The sequence below is a fragment of the Neopsephotus bourkii genome, unplaced genomic scaffold, assembly GCF_033783945.1.
Source record: "Neopsephotus bourkii isolate Nb327-2 ecotype Australia unplaced genomic scaffold, CSIRO-AGI_Nbou_v1 NB_716, whole genome shotgun sequence".
NCBI classification, from domain to species: Eukaryota; Metazoa; Chordata; class Aves; order Psittaciformes; family Psittacidae; genus Neopsephotus; species Neopsephotus bourkii.
This window is the reverse complement of record NW_026901215.1, coordinates 1,697,857-1,724,788: the sequence shown is the minus strand read 5'-3', so window position 1 is coordinate 1,724,788 and position 26,932 is coordinate 1,697,857. Positions and strand designations below refer to the sequence as shown.

At 50.1% G+C, this 26,932-nt stretch overlaps 2 protein-coding genes across 3 annotated transcripts in view; both read left to right on the top strand.

The window, feature by feature from the left end:
* Nucleotides 1-1,359: 1,359 nt before the first annotated feature.
* HBEGF (heparin binding EGF like growth factor) lies at nucleotides 1,360-8,125 on the top strand. The gene is made up of 6 exons (XM_061354037.1): nucleotides 1,360-1,463; nucleotides 1,799-1,966; nucleotides 4,044-4,221; nucleotides 6,218-6,373; nucleotides 6,482-6,574; nucleotides 7,633-8,125. Exons 1-5 carry the CDS (start codon nucleotides 1,421-1,423, stop codon nucleotides 6,552-6,554), a joined length of 618 nt encoding a protein of 205 aa, XP_061210021.1. The 5' UTR covers nucleotides 1,360-1,420; the 3' UTR covers nucleotides 6,555-6,574; nucleotides 7,633-8,125.
* Nucleotides 8,126-10,036: 1,911 nt separating this feature from the next.
* Nucleotides 10,037-26,932, top strand: part of PFDN1 (prefoldin subunit 1) — a 31,838-nt gene continuing 14,942 nt past the window's right edge. The window contains exons 1-3 of one of the 2 annotated variants that reach the window (XM_061354031.1): nucleotides 10,037-10,141; nucleotides 10,287-10,453; nucleotides 24,650-24,734. In XM_061354031.1, the coding sequence (XP_061210015.1) occupies nucleotides 10,049-10,141; nucleotides 10,287-10,453; nucleotides 24,650-24,734 (345 nt within the window). In that variant the 5' untranslated portion in view covers nucleotides 10,037-10,048. The remainder of the gene's footprint in view (nucleotides 10,142-10,286; nucleotides 10,454-24,649; nucleotides 24,735-26,932) is intronic. The other variant, XM_061354032.1, reaches the window with a different exon arrangement.

The following is a 26,932-nucleotide window of genomic DNA, read 5'->3' as shown; positions in this document are numbered from 1 at the left end:
GGCAGTGGGGTGCAGCGGGAGGGCTGTGGGAGTCAGAGGGAGCAGGCAGCAGGATCCAGGCAGGAATGACAGCTGCCACCCCTTCCCTTGCCAGATGCCAGCCCTCTGTGCCAACATCCTCCCAGTGCTGACGTGAGCTGGTGCCTCCCTTTTCCAAGGTGCCAGGTCAGGTGCAAACGCTGCTGGTGCCACTGGCAGGGGAAAAAGCCCATCCTCATGTGGGACCTTCCTAGGAGCCGCAGAGTGGGGCTCCCCAGGGACACACCAGGGACACAGCCCCTTGCCCAGGCCACCCCGACCCCCCTTGCTCTGCTGCCAGTCTGTCGGGCTGCTGATGGCCGGAGGAGGCGGAAGGAAAAACATCCAGCAAACAATTGCAAAAGTCAAGTCTGAGCAAGAGGAGGGTGTGAGCGGGGGGTGGCCAAATCCGGTGGTATTCCTTGGAGACGCCAACAACAATGGCAGCAATATTTAATCATGCTTTGCTGAACCCAAACCGGCAGCGGGGGTCCTGACTTTGAGGAACCAGCCAAGGGGCTGCGGCTGACCTGATGTGAGATGGGATGAGACCCTGCGCCCTCCCAGGGCTGGAGTCAGTGTTCTCTGGCCTGGGCTGAGGATGAGCACAAGAAGCTGTGGCCATAGTGGAGAAGGGGGCAGAGAAGCTCTGGCAGTCCCTAAACACCGTGACCACAGGCTGGGATTGCGAGGACCAGGACAGAGGCTGACCAGGAGGGTTTGTGAGATGCAGTGGTGATGGAAGCAGTCCGGCTCTCCATCGAGGCACAAAGGTGGCCTCATGGACAAAACCAGCACTTCTGCCACTGGCACCCTCTCCATCACCAAACAGGGTGGCACGTGGTTAGAGACTGTCCCTTGTCGGGATACCCCACCACCAAGGCTTTAGCGCTGACCATGGGACCCTGCTTCTCACCTGATGCTCTTCCTGCGGGTTCACTTCCCCTCCCCAAAGCCCCCCAGACCACCTTGGGGTACCACCAGGCAGGGGATGCACATTGCCCTCCCTGTGACCCCCCCTTCTCCTACCCCTGCCTGACACCAGTCAATGAAGCCTCAATCCTCTTCCCCCGAGCCACCTCCTGCCCTGCACAGCCCCAGCGCAGGCTCAAGGGGAGCAGCGGCTCCGCCGGGACCCCCACACTAAGGACGGAGGAGCCAGTCCCGCCGCAGCGGCTGACAGCACCCCCCACTCTGAACCCCGCCGCCGCAGCCGGGGAAGCCCTTCCCGGGGGTGGGACCATGGGAAGCCCCGCCCTTCCCCCGGTGCCCCCCCGCTCCCGCCGCGCCGTCTTCTACCCTCCGCGGGGCCGCGGTGCCGTAGAGCGGTTGTTGGTGCCGGCCCGAGCGGAGCGGCAGGAGCAGAGCTACGGCAGCGCCGGGACAAGAGTGCCCGCGGGCCATGGACGGGCGGGCGGTGCTGATCCACGCGCTGCTGGCGGCAGGTACGGACACGAGTGACGGGGTCCCGGGCACGGGTTTGGGGGTCCGGGTAAGGGATCCCGGTGCGGGACATGCGCAACGCAGTCCCAGTGCCGGCCGTGCTGGGGAGCGTGGTCCTGTGAGACGCGGTCCCGGTTACGGGTTAGTGGGTCCCGGGAGCAGGCAGCGTGGCCCCAGCGCCGGACACGTGTGGGTGCGGAGTCCTGCGCTACGCGGGCAGGTCTCCGGTCCCGGGTGGGAGCTCCCAGTCATGGGGAGCGCGGCTCCGGTCCCTGTCGCGGGTGGGGGGTCCCGGGCACAGCCTTCCTGGCCGGACTGACCGCGCTCCCTCCCGCAGTGTGCTCGGCGGCGGCGGGCGGGCTGAGCGGGGACGAGCTCCACAACGAAGTGCTGCACAAGGGCGGAGAAGCGCCCGTCCCGGCTACGGCTCCGCTGCTCGGCGGGAGCCCGGAGAAGGAGGGCGGCGGAGTGGCCTCGGGGGACGAGCTCAGCGAGCTGCCGAGAGGTACGGCAGGGCGGGAATGGGGAGCGGGACGGTGGGTCCGGGATTTAGGGCGGGCAACGGGGCTCCGGCAGCTCCTGGCCTTTCTCCGGGGCTGTGGGTGTCCCCGAGGTCCCCGGAACAGGGGTCCCGAAGGTTCCTGGTCCCGTAGCTCCCCGGCAGACGGAGAGCACGGCAGCCCCTGTGCAGCCCTATGGGCAAGCGCTGCTTCCCCGGTGGTGGCCGCGGTGCGGACCGCGGTGACTCACCCGCCGCCCACACCGGGCTGCTCCTCATACCGGGGCAGGGGCAGGGCCAGGCGGCGGCGGGCCCTGCGCGCAGACTGGGCCGCTCCGTCCGTCCGCTCCGTTCTGCTCGCCGGGCACTCGCTTGGCTGCTCTGCCCCGGCTCGGACCGAGAGCGCCTCAGGCACTGCCAGTGGGGCTCGTCGGATGTGGGTGACCTGTACCTGAGCCTTGCACGGGATACGCTGAGCCCAGTGACTTGGCAGCAGGAGGAGCAGTCTCTGCCCCACAGTTTGTTCGCTGGTTTTTTCCTCCTTTTTTTCCCCCCGTTTTTCTTTGCTTTCGGGCTGTACCGTCAGACTGTGAGAAGCACCCCTGCAAGAGGTTGCATACAAGGGAATGCAGACCCCTGAGCAAGACTGTTACCCCTCCTGCTGGGGCGAGATGCTGCAGCCTGCTTCTCTGTGCATCCCTCAAGGAGGGGACCCTGTCCTAGGGCCAGGGGTCTGGGAGGTGTGGGCTGATCCTGGTCTGCGGGACAGGCTGCAGGCATGGGGGATGTTTGGTTATGGAGGCTGCAGCCTCTCAGAGCACTTTCTTGATGTCTTGAGCTGAGTTATGACCAGAAAAATCTGTTTTTTTTCCTGTCAAAAGCACCTTTTCTTTGTGCCACAACTCCCAGGATGTTTAAGCAGGGGGAGAGCAGCAGCATCTCCCTGCCCCCCTGGGCTGCACCAGTTTTTCTACCAGCAAGATCTTCCACATCTTCTCTCTGTCCTAAAGGAGAGGCCATGGGGTGGTGACAGTGGAGGTGGCTGGGGGGGGGGATGTTCAGCAGCACTGTGTCTGTTGAGATAACCCCCAGGCAAGGGGATGGGGCCGCACCCGGATCCGGAGGTTTCTCCAAGCCACAGAATTTCCTGGAGTATCAGTTTTCTCCAGGCATAATGTGGAGTATGTTGAAATGGTGAAATAACTTTGCTAGGTATGCAGCCCTGTGCTCCAGCACCTGGTTACGTCAGGAGGTGGCTGAGGAGGAACTGGGCAGGTTACAACTCGCTGGTTGGGCTCAGCCGCCCTCAGTTCATGTTTCCCTGGGCTCACTGGAGTTAAGTGCTGTGGTTCAGCAGGAGCCCAAAAGTCACTCCTGGAGCATGAGTGCCCCCCCAGCATCTTGGTATCCTGGGAGATCAAGCTGGGGGCTGAATTTTTGGGCACATCCAAAGAACTATTCCAGTAACATTGCTGGTTTTGGTCCATATCCAGACAAGGAGCTTGTGTTCCTTGTGTTGGTCCCCACCAGCCCAGCAGGGAGCTGGCCTTGCACCAAAAGCTACAGGTCCCTGCACTGCAATTAAAACATACCTTTGTCATTCCTGGAAATGCTGCCCTTGTCATCTCTTTGGCTCTGCAAAGCCAAAACTTAAGCCATTGCTCTCTTAATCCTGCTCTGGGTGCTCAAGGCATTCTTGTACCCACAGGGAGAAGAGTCCATTAGAGCCATGAATAAGGTCTTACAAAAGACTGTGCTCATCAGGGGAATAAAAGCCAGATAAAGAGGCAATTAGCAATTTTCTGTGCTCAGTGGAAACTGGTGCATATAATAGCAACATTTGAGATGCATAAAGCTCTGTTTGCCCTCCCCCCAGCCCGGTTCCTTTCTTTCCTTGAGAATTGTCCTTATGAATGGGAAAGGCCATGATATTTGGAAAGAAAACCCTCTGCTCGGGGGCAGATCAGTGCACAAAGGGCTGCCGGAGTGCCAGGGCTCAGCTGGTTTGCTGCTCTGTCTTCCCTTTGGCTGACACACAGAGGTGATCTGACCACCGCTTTCTCCTTCCCAAATTGTTTTCCAGTTGCTTTCCTGTCGAAGCCTGAAGGCCTGGTTACTCCCAAGAAAAAAGGGAACGGGAATAAAAGAAGAAAAGGCAAAGGCCAGGGGAAGAAGAGGGACCCGTGCCTGCGGAAGTACAAGGATTTCTGTATTCATGGTGAATGCAAATACATCCGAGAGCTGGGAGCTCCCTCCTGCATGTGAGTTGCTGGCGTGTGTGTGTGCCGGGGGAGCCTTAGTCACGGTTCCTTCAATTCTCCAGGCCAGGCAGAGGAAGAGCAAAGGAGATATTTTTAGTGCATGTTCCATGTCCATGCAGGGACGGCTCTGACATGGCCTCTTCCTTGTGCTTCTTGAGCAATGTCCATCCCCCATCAGAATCCACTGTGGATGCAGTCTCAGCATCCCCCAAGCCCTGCCTGAGCTGCTGCAGGATACCTGTGGCAGTGGGCTCAGAGGATGGTGAGCAGGGGCTGGGGTCTTGTAGATGAAGCCTTCTGCAGGTCTAGTTTGTGAGAACCCCATCCTGATTCTGTAACCCCATGGCCTCGCTGCTGACAGCCCTGGCTGGGAGCTAATGACCCCCACGGCTGTCAGGATGTACTGCTGCAGGCAGGAGGAGCATCTCTGCCATGGCACCAGCAAGGGTTGCAGGTAGCATCTCTGGGGACAGTCTTCTAAAGCCGTGCCCAAGCTGTTCCTTAGTCCTGATGGACAGAGCTGTGTATTCCCATCCCCTTTTGCCTCCTTGGGGTGCAGGTATAGGGCAGGGATGGGACTAGACAAGGCAAGTGGAGAAGTTGTTTGCCTGCTGCTGTGAAGGACCCAGCGTTGCTGCTGTGGGAAATAGCCAGGGGTGCATGTTTGATCCCCACTGATGTGGGCAGGAATTAAGCTGGCAGATACATAAGAGGCTTTGTTCTTTGCTATCAATCCTCTGAGCTACCCAGCCCTGCGCCTGGAGCCCAGGCAAGATAATAGCTCCCTGACTTATGGTGCCCACAAGATGTTGTGCCCAGCAATCCGCAGGGATCAGGCTCCACAGGGATCAGGCTCCACGTAGCTCCTTGAACCGCTTAGTTTCTCTCTGCCTGAAAGCTGTCATGAAGTTGGGCCCTTGCACAGGGGGTTCGGGACTGCCAGCAAGAGGAGATCTCCACTGGCTCAGCTTGGGTTGGGGACCCAGAGTCATGTGTGGTGCAGCACCCCCTGCCTGGGATGGTGTTCCTTCCCAGATCCCGGGGGCTGGAAGAGGACCTGGGAAAGCAGGGAGGCTCTAGGGGCCGGATGGGGCTTTCCAGCCTGGTGGCCCACCCCTGGATGACCTCTTCCCAGAGCCGCCATGGGTTCTAAGGAAGAGAGACCAGTCCCCTTCGATTATGAGACCTCACGTTGGCTGGTGTCCCTTGGTTGTAGCTGCTCTTGGTGGGTGTCTGCCCATGCCACAGGGTCTCCCGGATCATTGCTTCCTTGGGCTGGTCCCTGGGCTGTGGGGTGGGTGAGGATGGTGCCAGGCTGGGTCCTGTACATCTGCCTTGTGCCCAGCCCTGCTGCTGTGGTTGGGAGGTGACGTGGCATCTGATGGTGTTGTGAGCCAGGAGGGTTGTGCTTGGAGCCTGTCTTGGAGATCAGCTTGAGGGTCAGTGGCAGCGGATATACAGATATCTATATCTGGTCACATCAGTGCACTTGGACTCCCAGCCAGGGTTGGCAGCTCCAGCTCTGCTGGGGACTGTTATTTCTGTTCTATGAGTAACCTCCTGAGTCTGCAGGGAGGTGGCACCTCTCTGGCTGGCAGGGTGTGCAGGGACATCCTGCTCCAAGGGAAGATCTGAGCTCTGGTTTGGCTGCCTCTCTGCTCCCTTGTATGGGACTTCCTGCTTCCAAAGGTAGTCTGTGCAGCCTCGCTCTGCCTTGGGATGATTGGAAGGACCACAGACCCTGGTGGATTCTACTGTGGGGAGTTCAACCTTTCTAGGAGTCTTCATGTGGTGCTTGGGGCAGGAGAAAAGTTACCAATACCAGGGAGATCACCATCACGGTGATGCCAGCTTAGGCCAGGGGGACCAGGGAGAATGGGTAGGGTGCTGGCTAGGGCTGAGCAAAGAGGTAGCTCCTTTCCATAGGGGTGTGAGGCACACAATGACCTTCTGCTCTTGGTGATGACCAGCCTTTAATACTGTTCTTCTCCCCCAGATGCCAGCCAGGATATCACGGAGAGAGATGCCATGGCCTCTCGCTGCCTGTGGAGCACCCCCCCAGCGCATACGACCACACCACAGCACTGGCCGTTGTTGCTGTTGTCCTTTCCTCCCTGTGTCTTGTCACCATCGCAGCCCTGCTGATGCTCAGGTAAGTGGGATGGGGCTGAGCTGTTGGATCTGCATCCCTGGGAAGACCACGTGGAGGGGAGGGTGGCAGGGACATCTCCATGACCTGAGTATCTGCTTGGCCTCACAGGTGTCACAAGAGGGGTGTCTACGATGTAGAGAGCGAAGAGAAAATCAAGCTGGGCATCACTGTGAATCACTGAGGATGCCGGGTGCTGGCAAGGTGAGCCCCTGGCTGGGTATGAGGCAGTGGTGTGGCTGGGGATCTGCTTGTCCAAGCTGGCTGGGGCCACTGTGTGGATCCTGTGCCAGAGCCAGGCAAGAGTTGAAGGCAGTATGAGCCTGGAGAAAGCAGCTCACTGGATTTGGCCTGAGAGCCTGGGATGCCTTGTGGGGCTCTAGTCTTTCTTCCTCCCCTTCTGCTCAAGCCCTTGTCCCTTGACAGCCCTGCCACCATCACCTCCTTTCAAACATTAAATCCCTGCTTTGCCCTGTCTCTGCATGCTTTAGGGACATTTGGCAGTGGGGAAGATGCTTCTGGGGTTTTTTTTTCCCACCCTGTTCTGCTCCCTCTCTGACCCTCTGAGTCACTTCCGCTCTTTAGATATTGCCTCTATTTTTATATATAGAAAAAACCCTTCCTTTTCACTCCTACTCCTACTCTGCTTATTACTTGCACCAATGCAATGCCTTGCAGCTGGGTATGGGGATCTTGCTGCCAGCCCCATGTGACATTGCTCTGGCTGGGTGGTGGCCCCATGGCCGGGTGCTGGACAGCTTACAGACTTCCTCTGCTCTGATCCAAGCCCTGACGTTAGATGTGCCCATACAGATCACAGCTACTTCTCTTTTCTTAAACAAAAAGGAAAAACTTTGTTCTTTGTAGGGATGAGGTAATGCCTTCAAAGAATTTCTGTAATGTTGGTTAACAGTGCTGGGGGTGGGAATTTTTAGCTGTTTATCAGAGGAAGCTATTTTGAGGAAGGGGATTCAGCACAAGGCTTTTCATGTGTCCCCTCTGCCCTGGGGATTATTGAGATGGATGTGTCCAGGGGGCAAAGTGCTGTGGTCCCTTGGAAGGGCAGTGTGGTGAGATGCTTACCCACTGCTCCCCTGGCAATCCTGGCTCCCATCCTCCTCAGCCCAGCACTGCAAGGCAGCGAGTGGCTGCTGCTGCGGTTGCTGCTGGTGCATGGGTTCTCTTGAAGTGGGATGAACACCTTCCCACCACACAGGAACTGCCCTGGGCTGTGTTGTGAGCTGCTCTGCTTTGTCTTGCAGGGGTCGGCACTAATGCACTTCTACCTCCTGGAAGAGGCGAGAGCCACGGAGCCAGCGCTATCCCTGGGTGCTGGCTGGAGCAGCAGGGCAGCATCTGCTCTGCGGCTGCTCCAGCAGCGGTGTCACTGCAGGGAGCTCCGTGGCCACCCCCGGGATGGAGCTCGGAGAGGTGCTCGCTGGCTGCATGGAGCAGGAGGGACGGGCCGGCGGCAGCTCTCCATGTGCTGCAGTGCACACCAAGAACAAGCTGTGAAAGGAGGAGAGCAGGCTCGGGGCTTGCTGCGGCGCAGGAGGGGCGGGAGGGTAACAGCTATTTAACAAGAGATTTTTCATTTTAAATTATATATTTATTTTAGATAAACTGTACATAGTATTTATATTTATTGTAGGTCTGGCCCCTGCATCTTTCATGTAGGTCAAGGTGACCGGGTCAGACCTCCCTTATTTTTTAAGTGCAATGTTAATATTCTAATAAATAACACTTTGTTACAAACACTTGTGTTGTTCATTTAACAATGGAATTGGAAAGGAATTGGAACTCTGAAGACCAGTGGGGATCTGCAAACAGTGCAGATCCTGAGTGTATGGCAGGAGGTGCTGGGCTGACTCGTGCCATGTTGGGGTGCAGCAGAGCAGCGTGGTACCAAGGCTCTGGTGGCAGTGGCTGTCCTGCAGCCACATCACTCCCATCTGCGTTTCTGTTGCATCTTTCACAGCTGATGCCCTGTGAGGGATGTGCTTTCTTGGTGTCTGCTCACCAGCAAGTGTAAGTGAAGCCCTTCTGGCCACCAGTTCATCCAAATGGGACTGAGTCCTAGTTTTGAGCAGTCCTGGGGGATTGCAGCCTCCGGGGCTGGGGGTCTTGTGAGCAAGCATCATTTCAGATGGTGGCTCAGGATTGACTCCTGACTTTGCAGTAAAAATAACCCCCGAACCACTTTCATCTTCCCCAGGGGACCTGAGATCAGGGTAAGATGCTGTCTCTCGAAGCAGAGAGAGGACTTCCCCTGCAGGAAACCTGCTTTCATCCAGCCCCTTTCCCTTCAGCAGATGTCAAACTTTAGTTTTCAAAGGAAGTGCTAAGCTACTGCTTTCCATTCTTACTCTTACAGCGTGCACTAAAGCTGGGCAGGGAGTAGCTTGTGGAGCTTTTTGGCCTGACTTAGCCAAAATCCAGCTCTGGTAAAGCCTGAAATAAGCTTTATGCCCACTGGAGGAGGGGTTGCTTGGGAAGCCAGTGCATAGGTTCATCCCCCTTGCGCAGTCAGTAAGTTTTGCAGCAGCAAAGCCCAGGGTGTGGGAATGCAGCAATACTTTGGTATTCCAATGCTTCACAAGATAAAAGGGCTAAAGTACATGGCTTGGGCAGGTTGGGAAGCAGATGACTGACAGCGGGCACCCTTTTGTGTTATCACCTGGAGAGTAAAAGCTGCTGCAGTGGCCTGAGTCTTGGAGCCAGGGAATCAATTTATTGGCTCTGAACCTTATTGGCTGTGGGAAGGCCAGTTTAATCAGAGACTCCAAACTTTGGCTTTTTTCAATGTCTATTAAGCAAATAATGCCACCAGCTGCTATGTAGGAGGCCATTCTGCTCCAGGGCATCTGGCTGTGTCCCTCCCTTGCTGTGCTGCTTCCCTTCCTGGACCCACTCCTGCTCTAGCCCTGCTGCCTTCCAGCTGTTCGCGGTGGGCAGCTCTGCATGCCTGGGGCTCCACACCACCCCAGCAGGCACAGGGAGAGCTCTGCTCCGCCTGTTCTGCAGGCAGCTGCCCTTTGTCCTGCAAGGACGGGTTCTGGTCCACTTTGCTCCTCTATGGGCTGGGCTACCCACAGGTAATTTAACAAGCCAAGAGATGGGAAACGTGTTTTGGAGATACAGGCACTGGGGAGCTGGCTGGATCCATGGGCTGGCTCCCCTGCCCCACTAGACTGGGAAAGGTTGACAGTCCTATGGATGTTCTCTTCCTAGCTAAGGCAGAGATGAAGCCCATGGGGCAGCTCCCTGGTATGGCTGCACCTGTGGCCATGAACAGGAGGTGCCCCAGCGCCCGACTGGGGTGTGCAGACCCAGTGTACCCATGCACCGCAGGGCAGACCAGGCTGCTCGCTTCACCATGCGCGCAGGAGCAGGGTGCCAGGAACGTGGCCTGCACCACCCCGCTGTCTGCCCTAGGCAGGAGCCGCTGCCGCAGCGCCGGGCCAAGCTGCGCGGGGAGGGCTCCTGGCGAAGGCAGCGGCAGCCTCCAGCAGCCCCAGCCCAGCCCTTCAGCCCCGTCCGGGCACGCACCCGGAGGTGCACCCCCTCACCCCATGGCGTCGAGCCCCGCTCCGACCTCCGGCACCTCCCCTCAGCTCCCCCCTGCCTGCACCTGCACCTGCCCCGGGCACACCCGGAGCCCTGCGCTCCGCCCCGCGCATGCGCAGCAGGACGCGCTGCCGGCGCTCCCCCCCCGCGCAGGCGCTGTGCGCAGACAAGATGGCAGCGCCCGTGGACCTGGAGCTGAAGAAGGTACGAGCCCCACCGCGGTGGCCAGCGGCTCCTCGCCGCGTCTGCCCGCGTTCCTTCTCCTCTGCACACCCCGCGCGTTCGGCACCCGCCGCCCGCCGCCTGTGAGAGCCGCCCCTGATGGTCGCTGCTCTTTCCCCCTACCCAGGCTTTCACGGAGCTGCAGGCGAAGGTGATAGACACGCAGCAGAAGGTGAAGCTGGCCGACATCCAGATCGAGCAGCTCACCAAGACGAAGAAGCACGCACACCTCACCGACACTGAGGTCATGATGCTGGTGGACGAGACCCGCATGTACGAGGGCGTGGGGCGGATGTGAGTACCTGTGGCTGCGGCTCCCTCCTGTGTAAGGAACGGCTGCTGGGGCGGACCCGGTGCTGCGGTGGAGCGGGGTGGTGGTTACAGCCCTGTGCACAGGGACACCCCAGCCTCTGCGTGCAAGAGGCCCCTAGGCTGCTGCTTGGGCAGCTCTTCCCTTTATGAAGAACACGCCAGGTTTTCCTCACTGTGTTCATTTGTTTCATTTTTCTCTGTCTTTCAGTTGTAGCAATCTGCTTGGGAATGCAGTGAGACTTACTGGGGTTTAGCTCTTGGGGTTAGCTACTGACTGCCTTGAAGGAGGACTTATAAATGTTATTGGCTTTGTGTGGGTTTGCTCCTGGCCATGATGGTCTTGTCTGGCATCTCTGGGAAGTCTGGAACCTACCCTAGCAAATCAGCATTCTAATGAAAGCCGGCATTGGTGAGAAGACTTTCAGAGATCTGTGCAGCTTCAGTCATTTCCAATGTAGTTTACATGAGATTCCTTGAAAAAAGCTTGTGCACAGTTCATGTGCTCAGGACTTTGCTTCCAGAAATGTTCTACAGAAATTCCCTTTGCAGTATCATCCAGAGAATGGATCTAATGCATGTTGCCTGGGTTTTTTATACTCCTGGAAGAGAGCATAAAGCTCTTATGTGTAGTCCTTAAAGATGTGCTTCCATTGTTGGATGACTGTCAAGAGAAATACCTTTGACCAGAACTAACATGTTTTGATCAATTTCTACAATATACTTATGTTTGACGATGTCAGCCTCTGATAGAAGACCCTACAAAGTGGTTTCAAATCTGAAACATGGGCTTACTTGGTAAATATCACACTGGATTTCTAATTGGAGAGTACTATGGTTATTCTCTTGAGTTTCTTGTGAGTTGGGTAACAGTGATGACTCTGCTCAGCTCAGGATGTGGTTTTGCAAGACAAAATCTTCCCTGTATCCTGCCAGAAAGGGTGATGGTATCGACCTCTTCCCCACCTTCTGTTTACTCCACCTTCTTGTGCCAAAGCGGGTGATCACAGGGCCAGGCAGTGAGCCAGGTTAGACCACAAGTGCCCTGATCCATCAGATCATGCAATCTTCAGATGGAGCTGTAGGGAGGTGGCAGGACTGGGCAGCCAAACTAGTCTGTAGCTTGTCCTTAGCTGCAAGTTGTCAGATGAGGTTGTTCCCAGGCTAATGGAGTTCTTTGGAGTGACAGAGTCTCCTTCTTGGCTCCCAGTAAATACATTTTCCCATGCAGGTGAATTGAATGTGGGGTTTATGAGGGGATGCTAGCGACTGGTACCTTAAAAGGAGATAGATTTAGCTCCCTTGAAAGAGGTGACTGATTTGACCCGGGCAGGCTGTAGGCGTAGGGAGCAGTCATGTTTGGAGTAGTCATGAGACGACTCAAAAGGGTTTTTCTTCTGTTTGGTTTTGTCACAGAGCAGACAAAGAGTAGAAGATAATTACAGAGTCAATGATTTTTTTTTAAACCTGCTTTAAAATCCAAAAGTGTGGAATATTTCTCCTGTATGGGGAATTCCCTCAAGATACCTTAAAAATGAGTGTATTATCATAAAGTGATCCTGCTTGTGAATCAGATGCGAGTTGAAGATGCCATTTCAGTGCTGGCTAGAATGCATTGTCCTGCTTCTGCCTCACACTTAGGAGTAATAGATGCTTACCTTCTTTGTGTCCTACGCAATTTACTTCCTCTGGGCCTCTTCCTTTGCTCACTTTTCTGTGACCAGACAGGTGGCTTGGGCAGCTCTCGCTCATCCGGGATGGCAGAGGCACCATCAGAAAAAATATTTGCATTATGATAGTGCTCAAAAGCTTTTCACGGCCCTTGTTGTCCTAGTTGCTATGCAAATACAGATTAAGAGAGTGTTCTTCCTCTGAATACTACTCATTGATACAATATTTCTGTGAGCTCTGCCTGTTCTGTGCCATGGGGCTGAAGGCTGCCTTGCCAATTGGCAGCAATGCTCTGGTGTGATCTGTGTTACTCCCTAGTGTGGAGAACAGGCATCAGGAACACAAGGTTCTTCCTGGAGGCCACTCCAACTATTAACAGAGGATTCATTGCTGAAATCTGGGCTAGCAAAGCAGGCTAAAGCAGCGCTTGAGCAGGAGTTGAGATACCAGAAGGCCCTTATTTTGTGTTCCACTGAAGACCAGAGGAGGTGGTCGTGGTTCTTCTGGACATACAAACCATGTTCTGTGAAGTGGAATTGCAGTTTTTAATTTGTTGGCTGTGTTGGCTTGCATAGATGTGGGGGTTCATCCACCAAAACAAGATTTATGACATCTCAGTTTCTTTTGCTTAGCGTAGCGTGCAAAGGTTAGAGCTCTGGTGGGCTACAGTTATCCAGAAAGGGTGGAGGTCTGCATCAGTGTTAACTCTGATTGTCAGTGCTCTTCTGACAGCTTGCATGAATAGCTCCGTTCTTTGAAATAAGTTTTGTGCTTCTGTTTCTGTGCTCAACTTTTTTTTCCTTCTTTTTTTTTTCCCCTTCTTTAACCCATTTAACCTGCTAGTTACACTCAGGCTTCTGATAGAGCTTCTCTGTTTCTTCTCCATCTTTGGTGGTTTGGGTTGCGTGCTAGTACGTACGCTTCTGTAGGATGAGATACTTCAGGCCTTTGTGGAATTTGAAGGCTTGAGGAACTATGGTGATGTGCATCCTGGGAGGAAGTCTGCCTAGTTCAGTACTTGTTTCTGCACTTCTTGGAAAGCAGTTCTGTGGTTTTTGTTCTTGGAACCCCTATCTTGAACCTCTTTCGTTTCCCAGAGGCTTTCCAGGCACCACTGGTGAATGTGAAAGTCCACTTGTTGTTCCTCAACTTGGTGTCTCTTGGGTTTTCTTTTGGTCTTTTTTGTTAATATTGTAGTGGGTTTAATACTGTAGTGGGTATAACATGCAGAGGCCTTACTGGCTTCCACATTTGGGGCTCAGTTTACTTCTGCTATAGCTATTTTTGGTTTGACATGAGAAATGTCAGTGCCACATAGTATGAGATGATGAATTGCTGTGTACTGTACGTATCCATGAGGCTGGGATATCATCTGGGTGGTGGCATCTTGCCAAATACATTTCAATTCTGTTACTTCATACTCTTTTGAAAGGCCTGTTACGTAGCCTGAGACACTACCACTATGCTGGACTTCTGCTTAAGCTATTTGTGAACTGATATCATCATCTTGCTTTGAGAGCTATGCTGAAAGTTTAAGCTTCAGAATTCTGTCTGAATATTTCAGACCTTTTGCTTTACATTCTTTTAATCCATAACCTGGACATGATCCTTATTTACAGAAGAAAAATGTCTGGCACTTGTGCTAGGCACAGTGGGGAGCACACTGCAGTTCAGATAGTCAGTTTTGGTTTGATATTGCTTCATCATCAGTTTACTTCTACAAATGGGAGAACACTTACAAAACTAAAGTGTAAGAAAGCAAAAATTAAGCAAATACTGTAGCAGAACTTTATGTTCAAGGGTTTCTGCAAGTATAGTATATTATTACAGCTATTACAGTCCCTATAAAATGACTTTGTGCAAGTGTAGTATTCTTTGGGGACAGCTTCAGTAAGAAGATTTTGACTTTATTTTTTAATGGTAGTTCAGATTTTTGATGGCTGAATCATACACAAGTGAAACCCAGGAGAGGATTAAACATTCTTGATTGTTCCTGGGATTTAGGCGCGTTCCTGTTTTTACTGTACTTCTGGTTTTGTTTGAAAAGGAGCCACCATAAACCCTTGTAAGCTCTTTCCTGGACCCCTGAAGACAGCAGTCGCTACCTCAAGTTGCTCGGTGTAGCCATAGTAGCTGCATTTTTACTGTAAGTGTGTATGTGAGATGGGTGCTGTTCTATCCCAGCAGCACGAATCACTGAGGGTATGGTGGCTGTGCTGTGGTTCCTGCTTGCATTTCAAAAACCTCCCAAAGAATTGAAGGACACTCAAGGCTTAATCTTTATGGATCAGTTACCAACTATAGGCTGCCCTGTGAAATCGGAGCAGTTTCTCTGTTGCCATCTCCTTGAGCAAGGCTCTGTGCAGAGCTCAGCACTGAAGCCCAGCTGCTGAGCACTTAACAGGTGTTGAAGTACTTAAACGAATGCCAGGGACAAGCACATTGCCATCGGCCTCTGCTCAATTTGTAGTTTATAAACTTGAAGCTTCTCTATGTAGCCTTTTGGAAAAGGGAAGATTTTAGTTCCCCCAGTACATATGGTGTGTGTAGGAAGTACAATCAGGCACCCAACTGCAAAGGAAACAAAATTTGTGTCCAGCTGTTTGACCGCTGTTTATGCTGTATGTTGAACAAGACCAATATGTTCCTTTCTCTACACATTTAATAAGGGTAGTGGTTCCACCCAGGGAAGTGGTGGACTCCCCATGCTGGACACATAAACTGAGCTATCAGGGCATTGGGACATCTAGTCTAGTCACACTTTGCCTAGAAGGGTTAGACCAGGTGATCCTTGAGGTTCTTTCCAACCTGGGATTCTAGGATTCTGTGAAGTGTTGGGATATGGTGATGAGGACTCAAAGGCTATGTCGCATGACACGTGCATAAGCCATAACTTTTTCCATCACCCAGGTTTTTATTTCAGGCTTTTCTTGATTTTTGAGCTGCTCCCTTTTGCAGCAGCCTGAACAGTGTTCTTCACAGCAGGCCTATGCAAGTTTGCAAGATCTTCTTAGAGAAGAAGATTTTTGCTTCTTAAAGCAACAATCACAACGATGCACACAGGGGTAACACATACACAAGCCTTTGACTTGAGCAGTAAAGGGGCAACCGTCAGTTGTCATCTGGCTGATCAAGAGTGTTAGAGGAGAGCAGCTGGACAGAGGGATACACGGTTGACTGCTGACAGTAGTGGGATACTGGGATTCTGGACTTCTATCATCTGTTCTGGATGAGAAAGGAGCTTGTTCTCTTAGGCACAAGCTCCTTTTCCACCTTGACATCTTCTGCTATCTCAGACATGATCCTCTGCCCTTCCCCCACTTAATTCTTGGTCTTATTCCTGCTCATTTGTAATCTCCTGGTTATCTTGGTCCAGTTATAGCTCTCCTGCCCTGCTAATTTCTCCATGCAGTACTGAAATGTCAGAGAAGAAAAGACTTCCATGGCTTGCATGCAAGATGTATGTGTGCCCAAGTTTAGGAAACAAAATCAGCTTTATACAGAGAAATGATGTGGAGTGGAAGCATCTGTTAAGTCAGCATTTGTCAAATGCAGAAGCAACAGAAAAAAGGGTCTTACAATAATAGCTAATTTAAATTGTTTTACAAATACTAAAGTAGAACAGGAGGAAAGCAGTCCTGTGGGGTGAGGCTGCTGCTCTATATGAGTTTAATGCAGCCACTCAAGAACCAAAGTGCTGAACTCAGGAATGCTACAACTGCTGTCTTGAGTTTTTACTTTTGTTTTCTCCAGAACTATTTGCTGAATTAACAGAAAACTATTTCTGAATTAACAGAGTGTTTCAGCTAGTTTAGGAAAAAAAAGAATTAAAAATAAAAATAAATCGGGCTTTCTGAGGAGAAACAATTTCCCAAAACAACATCAGCCTTTTCAGTCCACAAATGCTGATTCCAAAAAGTTTGTTCTTACTGATTAGGAAACAACAGTGTGATTATTTTAGTGCAGCTAATTTAACTCCAGCATCCATAAATATCTCTGTATAGTGTTCTGCTTGAATTCTTTTGACTTGGTTATCTTTACATCCACTTCTGTGGGGTTTGCTGTGTTACTTTTTGATGCCTTGTTGTAGCAGGATTTGGGATGCACAGAAGCCAAGGCTCTACTATGTAACAATCACAAGCCAGTTACTGGGTCTTCCTCCTCACTTTGCATTTCATAGAATGGTTTACGTTGGAAGGGACTTTAAAGCTCATCCAGTTCCAGTCCCCAGCCATGGGTGGGCACCTTCCACTAGAGCAGGTTGGTCCAAGCCCCATCCAGCCTGGCCTTGAACACTGCCGGGGGATGGGGCAGCCACAGCTTCTCTGGGCACCCTGTGCCAGCGCCTCAGCACCCTCAACAGGGAAGAGCTTCTGCCTAAGAGCTCAGCTCAGTCTCCCCTCTGGCAGGTTCAAGCCATTCCCCTTGGCCTGTCCCTACAGGCCCTTGTCCCAAGCCCCTCTCCAGGTTTCCTTTCCCCTCTCCCCTTTAGGCACTGGAGCTGCTCTAAGGTCTCCCCTTCAGGAGCCTTCTCTTCTCCAGGCTGACCCAGCCCAGCTCTCACAGCCTGGCTCCAGAGCAGAGCTGCTCCAGCCCCTGCAGCATCTCTGTGGCCTTCTCCAGACTTGCTCCAACAGCTCCAGGTCCCTCTTGTGCTGCTGCCCCAGAGCTGGATCAGGACTGCAGGGGGAAGTCTGCTCAGAGTGTGGCAGAGGGAGAGAATTCCCTGCCTTGATCTGCTGCTCACACTCTGGGGATGCAGCCCAGCACACAATTGCACTGTTTACTGCATGGTTTGAATCTCCAGCATTCTTCATTCCTGTATGATAGAGTGGGGACATTTGCTTGACTTTTTGTGTGTGTGTGTGTGAGTTTTCTGTTGGGGAGGGGGGTGTTTTGTTTTGTTTTCTTTTTTTAATTCCCATCGTATCATTTGAACCTTCCAAAAGAATTGGCAATGTTCTTTAAAAGCAGACCACAGTGCTAGTTTATTATTTTGGGTTGTGCTATATTTAATACACACTTAGAGGTATATTCCTGCTTTCTTTTTTTTTTTTTAAGAACCAAGCATGAACAATGGTATAAATCTACCCTCTAGTTAAGTGTCTGGCAATGCAGAAACTGCTGTTACTATCTTGGCTTGAGGTAATGTAATATGCTGCAGCTATTGACAGATCAAAAAACCCAGTGAAAACTCAATGTAAACATGGCCTAAAGTGCAGAACAAACTCCTCTGCCCCTCAGCAGGCAGATGGATGTGCTGGGCTAGCCCCTGGAGAGGTTTGAGGAAGCAAACAGTGTGGCACTTCTTGTTCCCTTCCTTTAGCTCCTTAGAGTAAATAGGTTTATGGCTTACAAATGTTCATCTGAGTAAAAGTTACCCTTATTGTGGCCTACATAAGACATGGTTTGGACTGCTTCCAGTGCCACTAATCCTGGTCTCTGTGTGTGCTCCAGTGTTGTCATTCTGAGTTTGCACAGGTTCTGCTGCCTACCAGAGATGCTGCCAGCATGCTTCAATCTGTGTCTCCTTCCCAAACAGCTCCGGGTGCATGACCGCCTCTCTGAGTGCAGTAGTAAAATGACACGTGAACTATAAACTGCTGCTCCTGGAATGTCTTCATATATAATCCTCCTGATATAAGCTGCAGGATTTGTTTTGCTTTAAGGTATGTGCTGCTTTGGCAGTGGGGTGAGGGGGGAATAGTTAGGTTTAGCTATATTGAGAGTGACCCAATGAGATGACTGACCACTAAAATAAAAGCAAACATAGGAAAAGCTTCAACTCATCTGTTCCAACTCCATCTGTTTCTGAGCAAGCTCTAGTTAAGGCATATGATCTGTTGAATGGGAAATTCAAAATCAGACTGAAAAATGTGAAACCCTTAGACATGAAGGGTGGCAGCACAAGCTATAATTAGTCATGATTTTCTTATTTTCTTCTTTTAATATTGCTTCCTTGTCTTGTTTGGAACTGGGTAATTTATTTAGGATGACTAAAACTGGAATGTGCTGGTGTATAAGCAGTGCCTGTTCTGAACTGCATAGGGAATCATTTACAGAAGCATAACCAGACCCTAGGGGAGTAGAAGGGGACTGTTGGGTGCTTGCAGTTATGCACTGCTGTCTGCTGTTGGATCAAGCTGGATTGCTTGGGATCAGCTCGTTGGAAGCCTCTCTTCTCTTGGCTTTGAACAGTACTTAAAATGTGGCAATCCCCTCCTGAGTGAGCTCTGGCTTGTGCAGCAGGGTAGGTTCAGAATTAAAAAGTGCCCTTAAAGAGATAAGGGCATGACTGAGCTTAGCCCAGCTTTTCTCTTGGGAGCAGTCTAATGAAAACACTTGTTTTCAAGGAGCAGGTTATTCTGTGTAAATGAGCGAGCTGTCATTTAACACGCCATAACGCAGCATGTTAGAGGGGTTTTAAAAATACAGTGAATGCTAAAATAATGTTCTGGCTTTGTACAAAGTCATTGGTTTTGTTTTCAGTATCTTAAGTTTTTGTAGACAGTTTTCCAAATGGAATGGGCACCATAAAGCTGAAGTTATAATGACCATTTGCATGTGCTGGGAGCCAGGCTGGATGGATTTGTGAGACCCCCCCCTGCAGCCTTGCATCCAGAACGGCTTTAAACTGACAGAGGGGACATTCCCTTCTAAGCCAAACCTATCTGTGATTCTGTCATTCATCAGTATTCTGCCAAAAGAGCACTGGAGTGTTCCTACCTGTAAAACTGTCTCACCTGAAAGTAGGCAGAGGGATGTGTACGAGTGTCAGGCACAGGAATTGCTAAGGCTTCCCTGGTACCTTGTGCAGGTCCTTGCAGTGATTTGTGTGGAAGAGTTGCTTTGCAGATGATCAGGTGGGAGCCCCATGGCTGCTGTGTGACTCCTTCCCTCCTGGCTTTAACGTTTTAATACAACCAGCCTCTTGCACCAGCAAGCTGTGCAAGAGAAACATGCAGACCTCATTCCCTATCCAGAACAGGAAGAGGAGAGAATGCTCACATCTGGGACGGACACCTGCCACTGAAAGCTTCAGACACAGAGGTTGCAGTTGCAAGTCATTGAAAATAGGGGTTGTTAATGGAAAACCTTCACTATGAGCATCACTGGTACCCCACCTTTAATAACTTTATGAGTTGTATGTCATAGTGAAAGTGGCTTGTGCTGAACAAACATCTCCATAACCTCATTCATAAGGAGGCAAATATTTCAGTATCTAATACTATGTCTGAAAGTCAAGTAAACAGTACATTTTGGTGCAAACAGGCTGAGTTATGGAATTACTTACACTGTAGGAACATCACTTGGTGGGTGTGTATGTGTGACACAAAGGAGCAGACAGATGATGAAGTTGACAGCAGACAGATGATGAAATTGACAGCATTTTTGACCAGCCCAAGTAGAGCCTGAAGACCATTTTGACCAGGGATAAGGGAGTGCTGTATGAACACCAACCAAATAGGCATCATATTGAGACATTTATAACAGGGAAGGGGTAAGAGGTCCCTTCAGAAGGGAACAAGCAATGAGTCTCAGAGAGTATAGAAACCATGTTCTCTGCCTTAGAGAAACAAAGATCCCGATGTAGAACTGGCAGAGGGAGGAAAATAGAAACAAGTGGGGAATATTTAGAGTGAGGTTTCTCTTTCAGATCCCTTGTGCTCTATTTTTGTTCCTTGTATTGTCCTTGAGAACCAGCAGTCACTGGGACAGCAGGAGAGCCAAGCATGTAGGTAGAGCTCATCTGCAAACACTGCTGTTGTTGGCAGCCCAGATTTGGCTGAATATTGCTGTCCTTGAGGACCCCATTCCTCCTTAGCTTTCTTTTCTATTTGTTTTGTCTTGTTTCTGAGTTATCTTTATGGTTAGTGGAAAAATTGCTCAGTATCCAGAATAGGGCAAATCCTGCTCTTTTTCATTAGCCATTCCCTTTGAAGTAGGTGGCCAACTGAGATGTGGTGAACCTGTCTGTTCTGACCAGGTATTTCTGGTGTTGTTTAACAATAGTGAAAAAGTTCCTGTATGAGGAGGTGATTTCTGCTAAGCTTTGTAATTGCCACTGTAATGCTGAACTTGTTTCTGAATCAGTGTTTCATGGTTGATAGTGTAGGTGTTGTGTTTGACAGATTTATTAGTGCGTGCTGTGATGCTTCACGCAGAGGAGGTGGACACAGGTGAACTTGCTTGTCTGGAGGAGGATTTGCTTTGCTGCTTGTCTTCTGGGGACTACCAGTACTTGAAAGTCATCCTAGTCCAATATACAAACACTGGGACCCTCCTTGGCAGAGTGAACTCTGGAGGTGGCTCTTTGGTGCTGATCTGCACCAAGGGGTTGGTGTTAGTAATGTCATCTGAGGGGCTCAGCATCACAGAGCAGAAAGTGTCTCCTCTGCTCTGCTCTCTGATGTGATGACTCTAATGTGGGGCTCATCCTTAGCTGCTGGTGTGCCTTCAGACAGTGAATGAACCACAGAATCTTTGGATTTGGAAGGGACCTCTGGAGATCATCCAGTCCAACCCCCTGCCAAGGCAGGGCCACCTAGAGCAGGTTACACGGATGGGTTTGGAGTCTCCAGAGAGGGAGACTTCACAACCCCCTGGGCAGCCTGTTCCAGTGCTCTGCCACCTTCAGTGTAAAGAAGTTCTTCCTCATGTTAAGGTGAAACTTCTTGTCTTTCAGTTATGGCCATTGCTACTCATCCTGTCTCTGGGCACCACTGAAAAGTCTGGCACCATCCTTCTGGTACCTGCCTTTGAAATATTGATCTGTACTGATGAAATCCCCTCTCAGTCTCCTGTAAACTAAACAGGCCCAGCTCCTGCAATCTCTCCTCATGAGAGAGATGCTTCAGACCCCTGATCATCCTTGTGGTCCTGGCTGATTCCTCTTCTGTAGCTCCTTTTCTTTCTTTTATTGAGGAGCCCAGAACTGGATGCAGTGCTCCAGATGTGGCCTTACCAGGGATGAATGGAGGGGGAGAATCGCCTCCCTTGACCTGCTGCCACACTCCTGGTGCACCCCAGGATACTATCAGTCCTCCTGGCTGCAAGTGCACAACTGCTGGTTCATAGTCAACTTGTCGTCCATGAATGAAGTTCATGTGTTTGAAAGGCTTGTTCACAAACTCAGGGAAGAACTAAGACCTCAGAACCTCCCATGGTTCTTTCACAAGCTTAAAAACATTGTAAGTAAGATAACCCTGGTTAACTAAAACCAGGCAGCAGAATGACAGTCCCAGTTCTCCAGCTCAGTGAGAAAAAAGCCAAAAACATTTAGTTGGTGTTTTACTTGGGGTAACTGTAAGAATGAAATCCAGTAAAATTCAAACTCTGGTTTATGAGAAGTGCCCTGTAGCATCTCTTGCCTAACGAGCAAGACAAGTGCAGCTGTAAACCACAGTATTTCCTTAGGTAAAACCTTTGCCCAAGATCTCCATGCTGTGTGTATCCCAAGCTAGAAGCTAGAATACAGATGAGGTTTTTGAGTCCTTCTTGTGTTGGAAATTGAAGCCACAGATTTAAATCAGATATGGGTTTATAGCTTCAACTTTCTAAAGAGTAGTTTTTGTCAACTTACATGGTAGCACCTGTGCAATTTAGGCTGAAGGGTCAGTGAAGGGGAATTAAAATGGGTGGCTTGAAGCTGGAATTGGTGCGAACCTTCTGAAGGATACTGGCCAAGTCATGGACATTTGATCTGCTCTGAGCCAGCGTGTGAACGGACACAGGTTCCAGCCCACTATTTTATAGCAAATAAATTGGGGTGGTTGTGTTTGTGCCCAGCTGCCGGCACAAGTCTCGTCATGGCTAACTTCGGCCATCCAATTTTAATGTGCTGTCGCATGTCTGCCAGAGCATTGCAGGAGGGTGGGAGGCAGGGAGGAGGGAGGGTGTTTTTCCCGGTGACTGTTGTTGACATTTGCAGAATAGAAGTGAAGTCAGCCACTTGTTTGTCCAAAGGTTCTAGTGCCTGTAGCGGACCTCAGCCAGCCGGGATCGCTCAGTGCCTGTGACGCAGCACAGGGACCTTCCCAGCTGCAGCATGGGGAATGCTGATAGAGCTGTGTTGGTGTTTAACCTTGTGTCCTAGACCAGGGGCTTCAGTGAAACCAAAATGATTGATCAGGGATAGATTCAGATGAGACGTTAGGAAGAAATTCTTTACTATGAGAACGATGATGCCCCAGCACAGGGTGCCCAGAGAAGCTGTGGCTGCCCCATCCCTGGCAGTGTTCAAGGCCAGGTTGGACACAGGGGCTTGGAGCAACCTGCTCCAGTGGAAGGCATGCTGCCTGTGCAAGGTTTCCAAACCTACGATGAGCTTTAAGGTCCCTTCCAACCCAAATCAGTCTGGAATTCTACACCTTAATATACAGTTTGGGGAAGCAAAAGAGAAGGTATTCTATTCTGCTTTGCTGCCTCACAAAAAAAGGAAATAATTGAGGAAACATTCGTACACCACACAGGCTCAGGGAAGCTGTGACCATGGGGAGGACAATTGATTTTATTTATGAGGGCATCTTGCAGCTTTCATTGTTTAACTACTGACAGCTACTGCAGAAGTAAAGCAAAGTTGTGGTCCTCATACCCAAATCCCCATGTTGTGTATGTGTGAAGGCTGGGGTTTGCTGCTTCTGCTATTGCAGGCTCAAGGTAAGAGCATCAGAATGACGTGGTTGCTGGTGGTCCTTAAAAGTAGCTCCTCTCTGGCTGAATCCAGGCTCTGCATCTAGTAGCAATGTAAATGACTTCCCTTTCCTAGGAAGGTGGTCATGGGTTTGATTTTAACAAGACTGAGCAAACCCCACATTTTATTTCAGCAGGCTGCTCTGTTTTGGACCTGGAAACATTCCCACTGAGTGGAAATGGGTTGTGGAGGTACCAAATGGAAAGTGGGAGAGTGAGGGGACAAAGAGAGTGAGCTGTGTTGTAAAGAATAGGAGCAGATACATACCAATGATGACACCAGTAATAAACATGAGCTGAGACTGGGGAGAAACAAGGAGAAATTTGAGAAAATGGCAATATAAAAGATGAAGTAGCTGTAGAAAAGAGGAGGTAAAGCAGGACAAGGGAGAGAAGTGGGTGAAGGAGGAGGAGGCAATTGGTAAGCGCAGTTAATCGCAGCACCAAAGAGAGTTTTAATTGCAAACCTGTTACAGTTAACCACAGTTCTGCTCCCATACACTCCAGGAATGCACGTAGCAGGGTACTTTTCCTTTTGGCTACTCTGTTGCTGGTGCAGACCATGCTGGGTTTCAAGGCAGTGGCTGATGAGGCCCTGAACAAGCATGTTAGTAATGTCGTGTGTCATGGGAGGTGGCACTACAGACTGACTGCAGGTTCTTCTGTACCAGATGGGGAATGCATTCTGATTCTGCCCTGTCTAAAGCTGCTCACTTTAACTGTTCAAGCACGAGCTCTTGTCACCTGGCAGAAAGACACTGACCCTAGTTGGTGCTGAAGGGAGACCTTGACCTCATTGGTATGATCCAGGGAGGCTCCTTCTAAATCCCCTGGGGGACTTTCTAAGTAGGGAAGGGGCAAATCTGTGGCTTGTACATTCTTTATGTCTGGAAGGTTGAAAAACAACCATAGAGGGTTCCTAAAATTCATCTGAACTTAGTTGTCCTTTACCTCTTTGTGGGATGCCAGTGCCACATGCTGGAGAGCCTCTTTGGATGCTTGTGTTCCTTCAGGGGCTTTTCAAGTTCATCCAGTTCCAATCCCCTGCCATGGGCAGGGACCCCTTCCACTAGAGCAGCTTGCTCCAAGCCCCTGTGTCCAACCTGGCCTTGAACACTGCCAGGGATGGAGCAGCCACAGCTTCTCTGGGCACCCTGTGCCAGCGCCTCAGCACCCTCATCGTGCATTTCTTCCCTGTGTCAAATCTAGCACTGCCCTTCTGCAGTTTAAAGCCATTGCCCCTTGTCCTGTCACTTACTGGCCCTGGTAAAGTGTCTGTCTTACCAGCCCTAGTTATGTACTGGAATGCCTCCATAAGGTCTCTCTGGAGCCTTCCCTTCCCTGCTCTGAACACCCCCAGCTCTCTCAGCCTTCCTCTGTAGAAAGCTTTGTTTTTATTGTGCCGCTTTATTTTGCTTGTGAGCACTGAAATGGTAATGAATGGCTTTTTCCCCTTGAAAGAAGCTTCCTTGACTATATGCCATAAACTGCTTTAGATCCCTTTGAAGGGAATGTGATGACAGACTTTGCTAGCTGTATGCAAGGACTGTTTTCAAACCATTCAAGGACACTGAATGACAGAGGGAGATGAGTGTGCATCCATTTTCTTCCTCCCAAATACTGGGTGAGATTGCTGAGCAAGCCTTTGAGGCTGGTGGTTTGTGTGAGCTCTAGAAGCAATTTCTTCTGCCTCTGTCTAGAAGGTGTGGATTGAGGATGAATACTTGGCAGAGGTCACTGTAGTTTAACTCTGCGTGCAAGTAGGTGTACAACGGATGTAAAAGATACCCAACAGTTGTCTGTCTCTTTCATTTGTAGGTTTATCCTTCAGTCTAAAGGAGTGATTCATAATCAGCTCTTAGAAAAACAGAGAATAGCCGAAGAGAAAATTAAGGAATTGGAGGTAAGTTTTGGCAGGTAATGATGATGAAAGTACAACATTGAAGGTCAATAGATGCTGTCTGCTACATCCCTTGTTTTTATCTGATACTTTCCATTCTGAAGGATTTTAAGAAGGTGATACATAGTGCCTGGTACAAGTAACCTACAAGTAATTCATGGCACTTAGTTACTTGGTTTCTTTCATGGGTCTACAGCCTAACTAAGGATTTCCTGTCATTCCTGATATGCAAAGTGGGGTGAGGGATTCAAATGAGGTTAGTAGGAGCAAGATTTAAAACTAGCAAAAGGATGTTTGTGTGGTTATTTGCAGCAGATAGGTGATGTGAAACTGTGCCAGTGCTGTGGATGCTCGAAGTTTATACTGGCTCAGGACAATTGCACAAATTCATGGAAGAGAAATCCATTGAGAATTACCAAATATGTAGAAATGGCATTCTGCTCAGGAAGTCCTGAGCTAAAAATGTCTGAAGGCTGGGAAAGTATGAGGAGGAAGTTCTGTGTACGCCTGCCCTGTCCCTACATTCTGCCCTAGGCTTCTACTTGTGGCTGCTGTTGAAGACTGGGTCTAGGGGGAGGTAGGACTTTGTTTTGGCAATGTGGTTAGAGCACTTCTGTGCTCTTATGTTTATCTGGTTGGAGTATTCAAGGCAGAGAAGAATATGTAGGAAATATAAAGTACTTTCTGTGCAAGGATCAGTGTTCAAATGAGTTATCTAGAGAATCTTGACTATCTTCTAGTGGCTACATGTACAGCTTACTTAGAGTTCTTCGGAGCAGATATTCAAAATGTACTTTTCCAAGGCCATTAGTGGTTTGTTTTTTCTTAATGTCCCTAAGATATAATAAATGCAAACCCCTCTTCCTTGTTTCTTGGGCAATGACAGAGGAAGCAAAGACTGAGTTGTGGCAAGCTGCTTAACTCTTCTGCGTTTTGGAGAAAGTCAATGTGGAGACCAGGTTAAGTAGGGACAAGCAGGAGCAGGAAGTCAGTACTCAAACCCATTCAGTTCTGTCTCTTTTTGTCTGCTCCTTACAGTAAAACAGAAGTAGAGTTATTATTATTTTTTTTTTATTATTCTTTCTTAAAACTCAGCTTGCCTGGGGAGCTGTAGGACAAATACATCACCATGTGTGGTGTTGCCTGGAGTGTTTCCTGTGCCAGATACTAAGGGGTTTTGTGTTTCTGGCCATGAGAACTTTTACTGAATGGGGAAAACAATTCTCCCCTGGGTAGGCTGCATATTTCGCTGCTGTTAATGCAGACAGGGCATAGTCATTTTTATGGTTATGTGATCAAAGCCATTGTATCCTGGCTACTCTGAAGCCATCTCAGATGCCAGTGGTTTAGAAGAAAGGCAGCCCCATGACTGGGGTTGGAGAACTTCGTAGCAGCAGGTCTGGATTTGCCAGTGATTGGAGTGTGGTTGACAGTCTCTGTTTGCAATCTGCCCATGGGGTCCCTTTCTGCCAGGTCCATCAGGCTGTGGTCAGCTTTTTGGCTACTGTGCCCTTCAGCTGTGGTCCTCATTTTCTTCCTGTTCCTGGTGGGGAATGATCTCGCCTTCTGAACTTTCCGATTGCTGAGTTCAGCAGAATGGATGGAATTTCCCCCACATTACAACCTTTGCTGTTCTTACACAAAGCCTCAGAGCTGGCTGCTTCACAAGTGTGTTTTTCTGCTTCATAGCTCCCTGTTGCTTGAGTCTCTGGTATGGCTACTGAATTGAAGCTCCCCGCAATGATGACTGTCTCAAAAGGTGGTAAGAGTAGAAAAGTGACTGCTACATGGATTGGTTTTTCTTCTTAATGATATATAGTAGGGCTCAGATGGCCAAAACTTTCAATAGTTTGTTTGAATTGAACATTCAAGTCCATCTTTTAACTACTCTGCTTCCAGCTGGCTGGCAGCTTTGTGGAAAGGATTTTCCTTAGGCCTGGGCTTCCCCATGGAAAAGGACAAAGCTTTTAGACTGACAACTGCTGGAAACAGAGATTTCAGGGGAAATACCTGAGTCCAAGTCAGAGAGCACTTATCACAGGAGTTAGGGGATTTTACTGTCCTGAAAACAAGTAGTGACAGAAGCAGGAAAGAATGTGAATCTTTGTGACCTTGTGATTCCACTGCATCACTATAAAATAAATATCAAACCAAGATAGGTTAAAACTTCCCTCCATCCATTATTAAAACTGGAAGGATTT

What these genes read in the sequence shown, in the direction of transcription:
- HBEGF (XM_061354037.1), top strand. Translation starts at nt 1,421, where the DNA reads ATGGACGGGCGGGCGGTGCTGATCCACGCGCTGCTGGCGGCAG. An exon ending in CCACGCGCTGCTGGCGGCAG is followed by an intron (nt 1,464 to 1,798) that starts GTACGGACACGA and finishes TCCCTCCCGCAG; the next exon opens with TGTGCTCGGCGGCGGCGGGC. An exon ending in GCAGCCCTGCTGATGCTCAG is followed by an intron (nt 6,374 to 6,481) that starts GTAAGTGGGATG and finishes TTGGCCTCACAG; the next exon opens with GTGTCACAAGAGGGGTGTCT.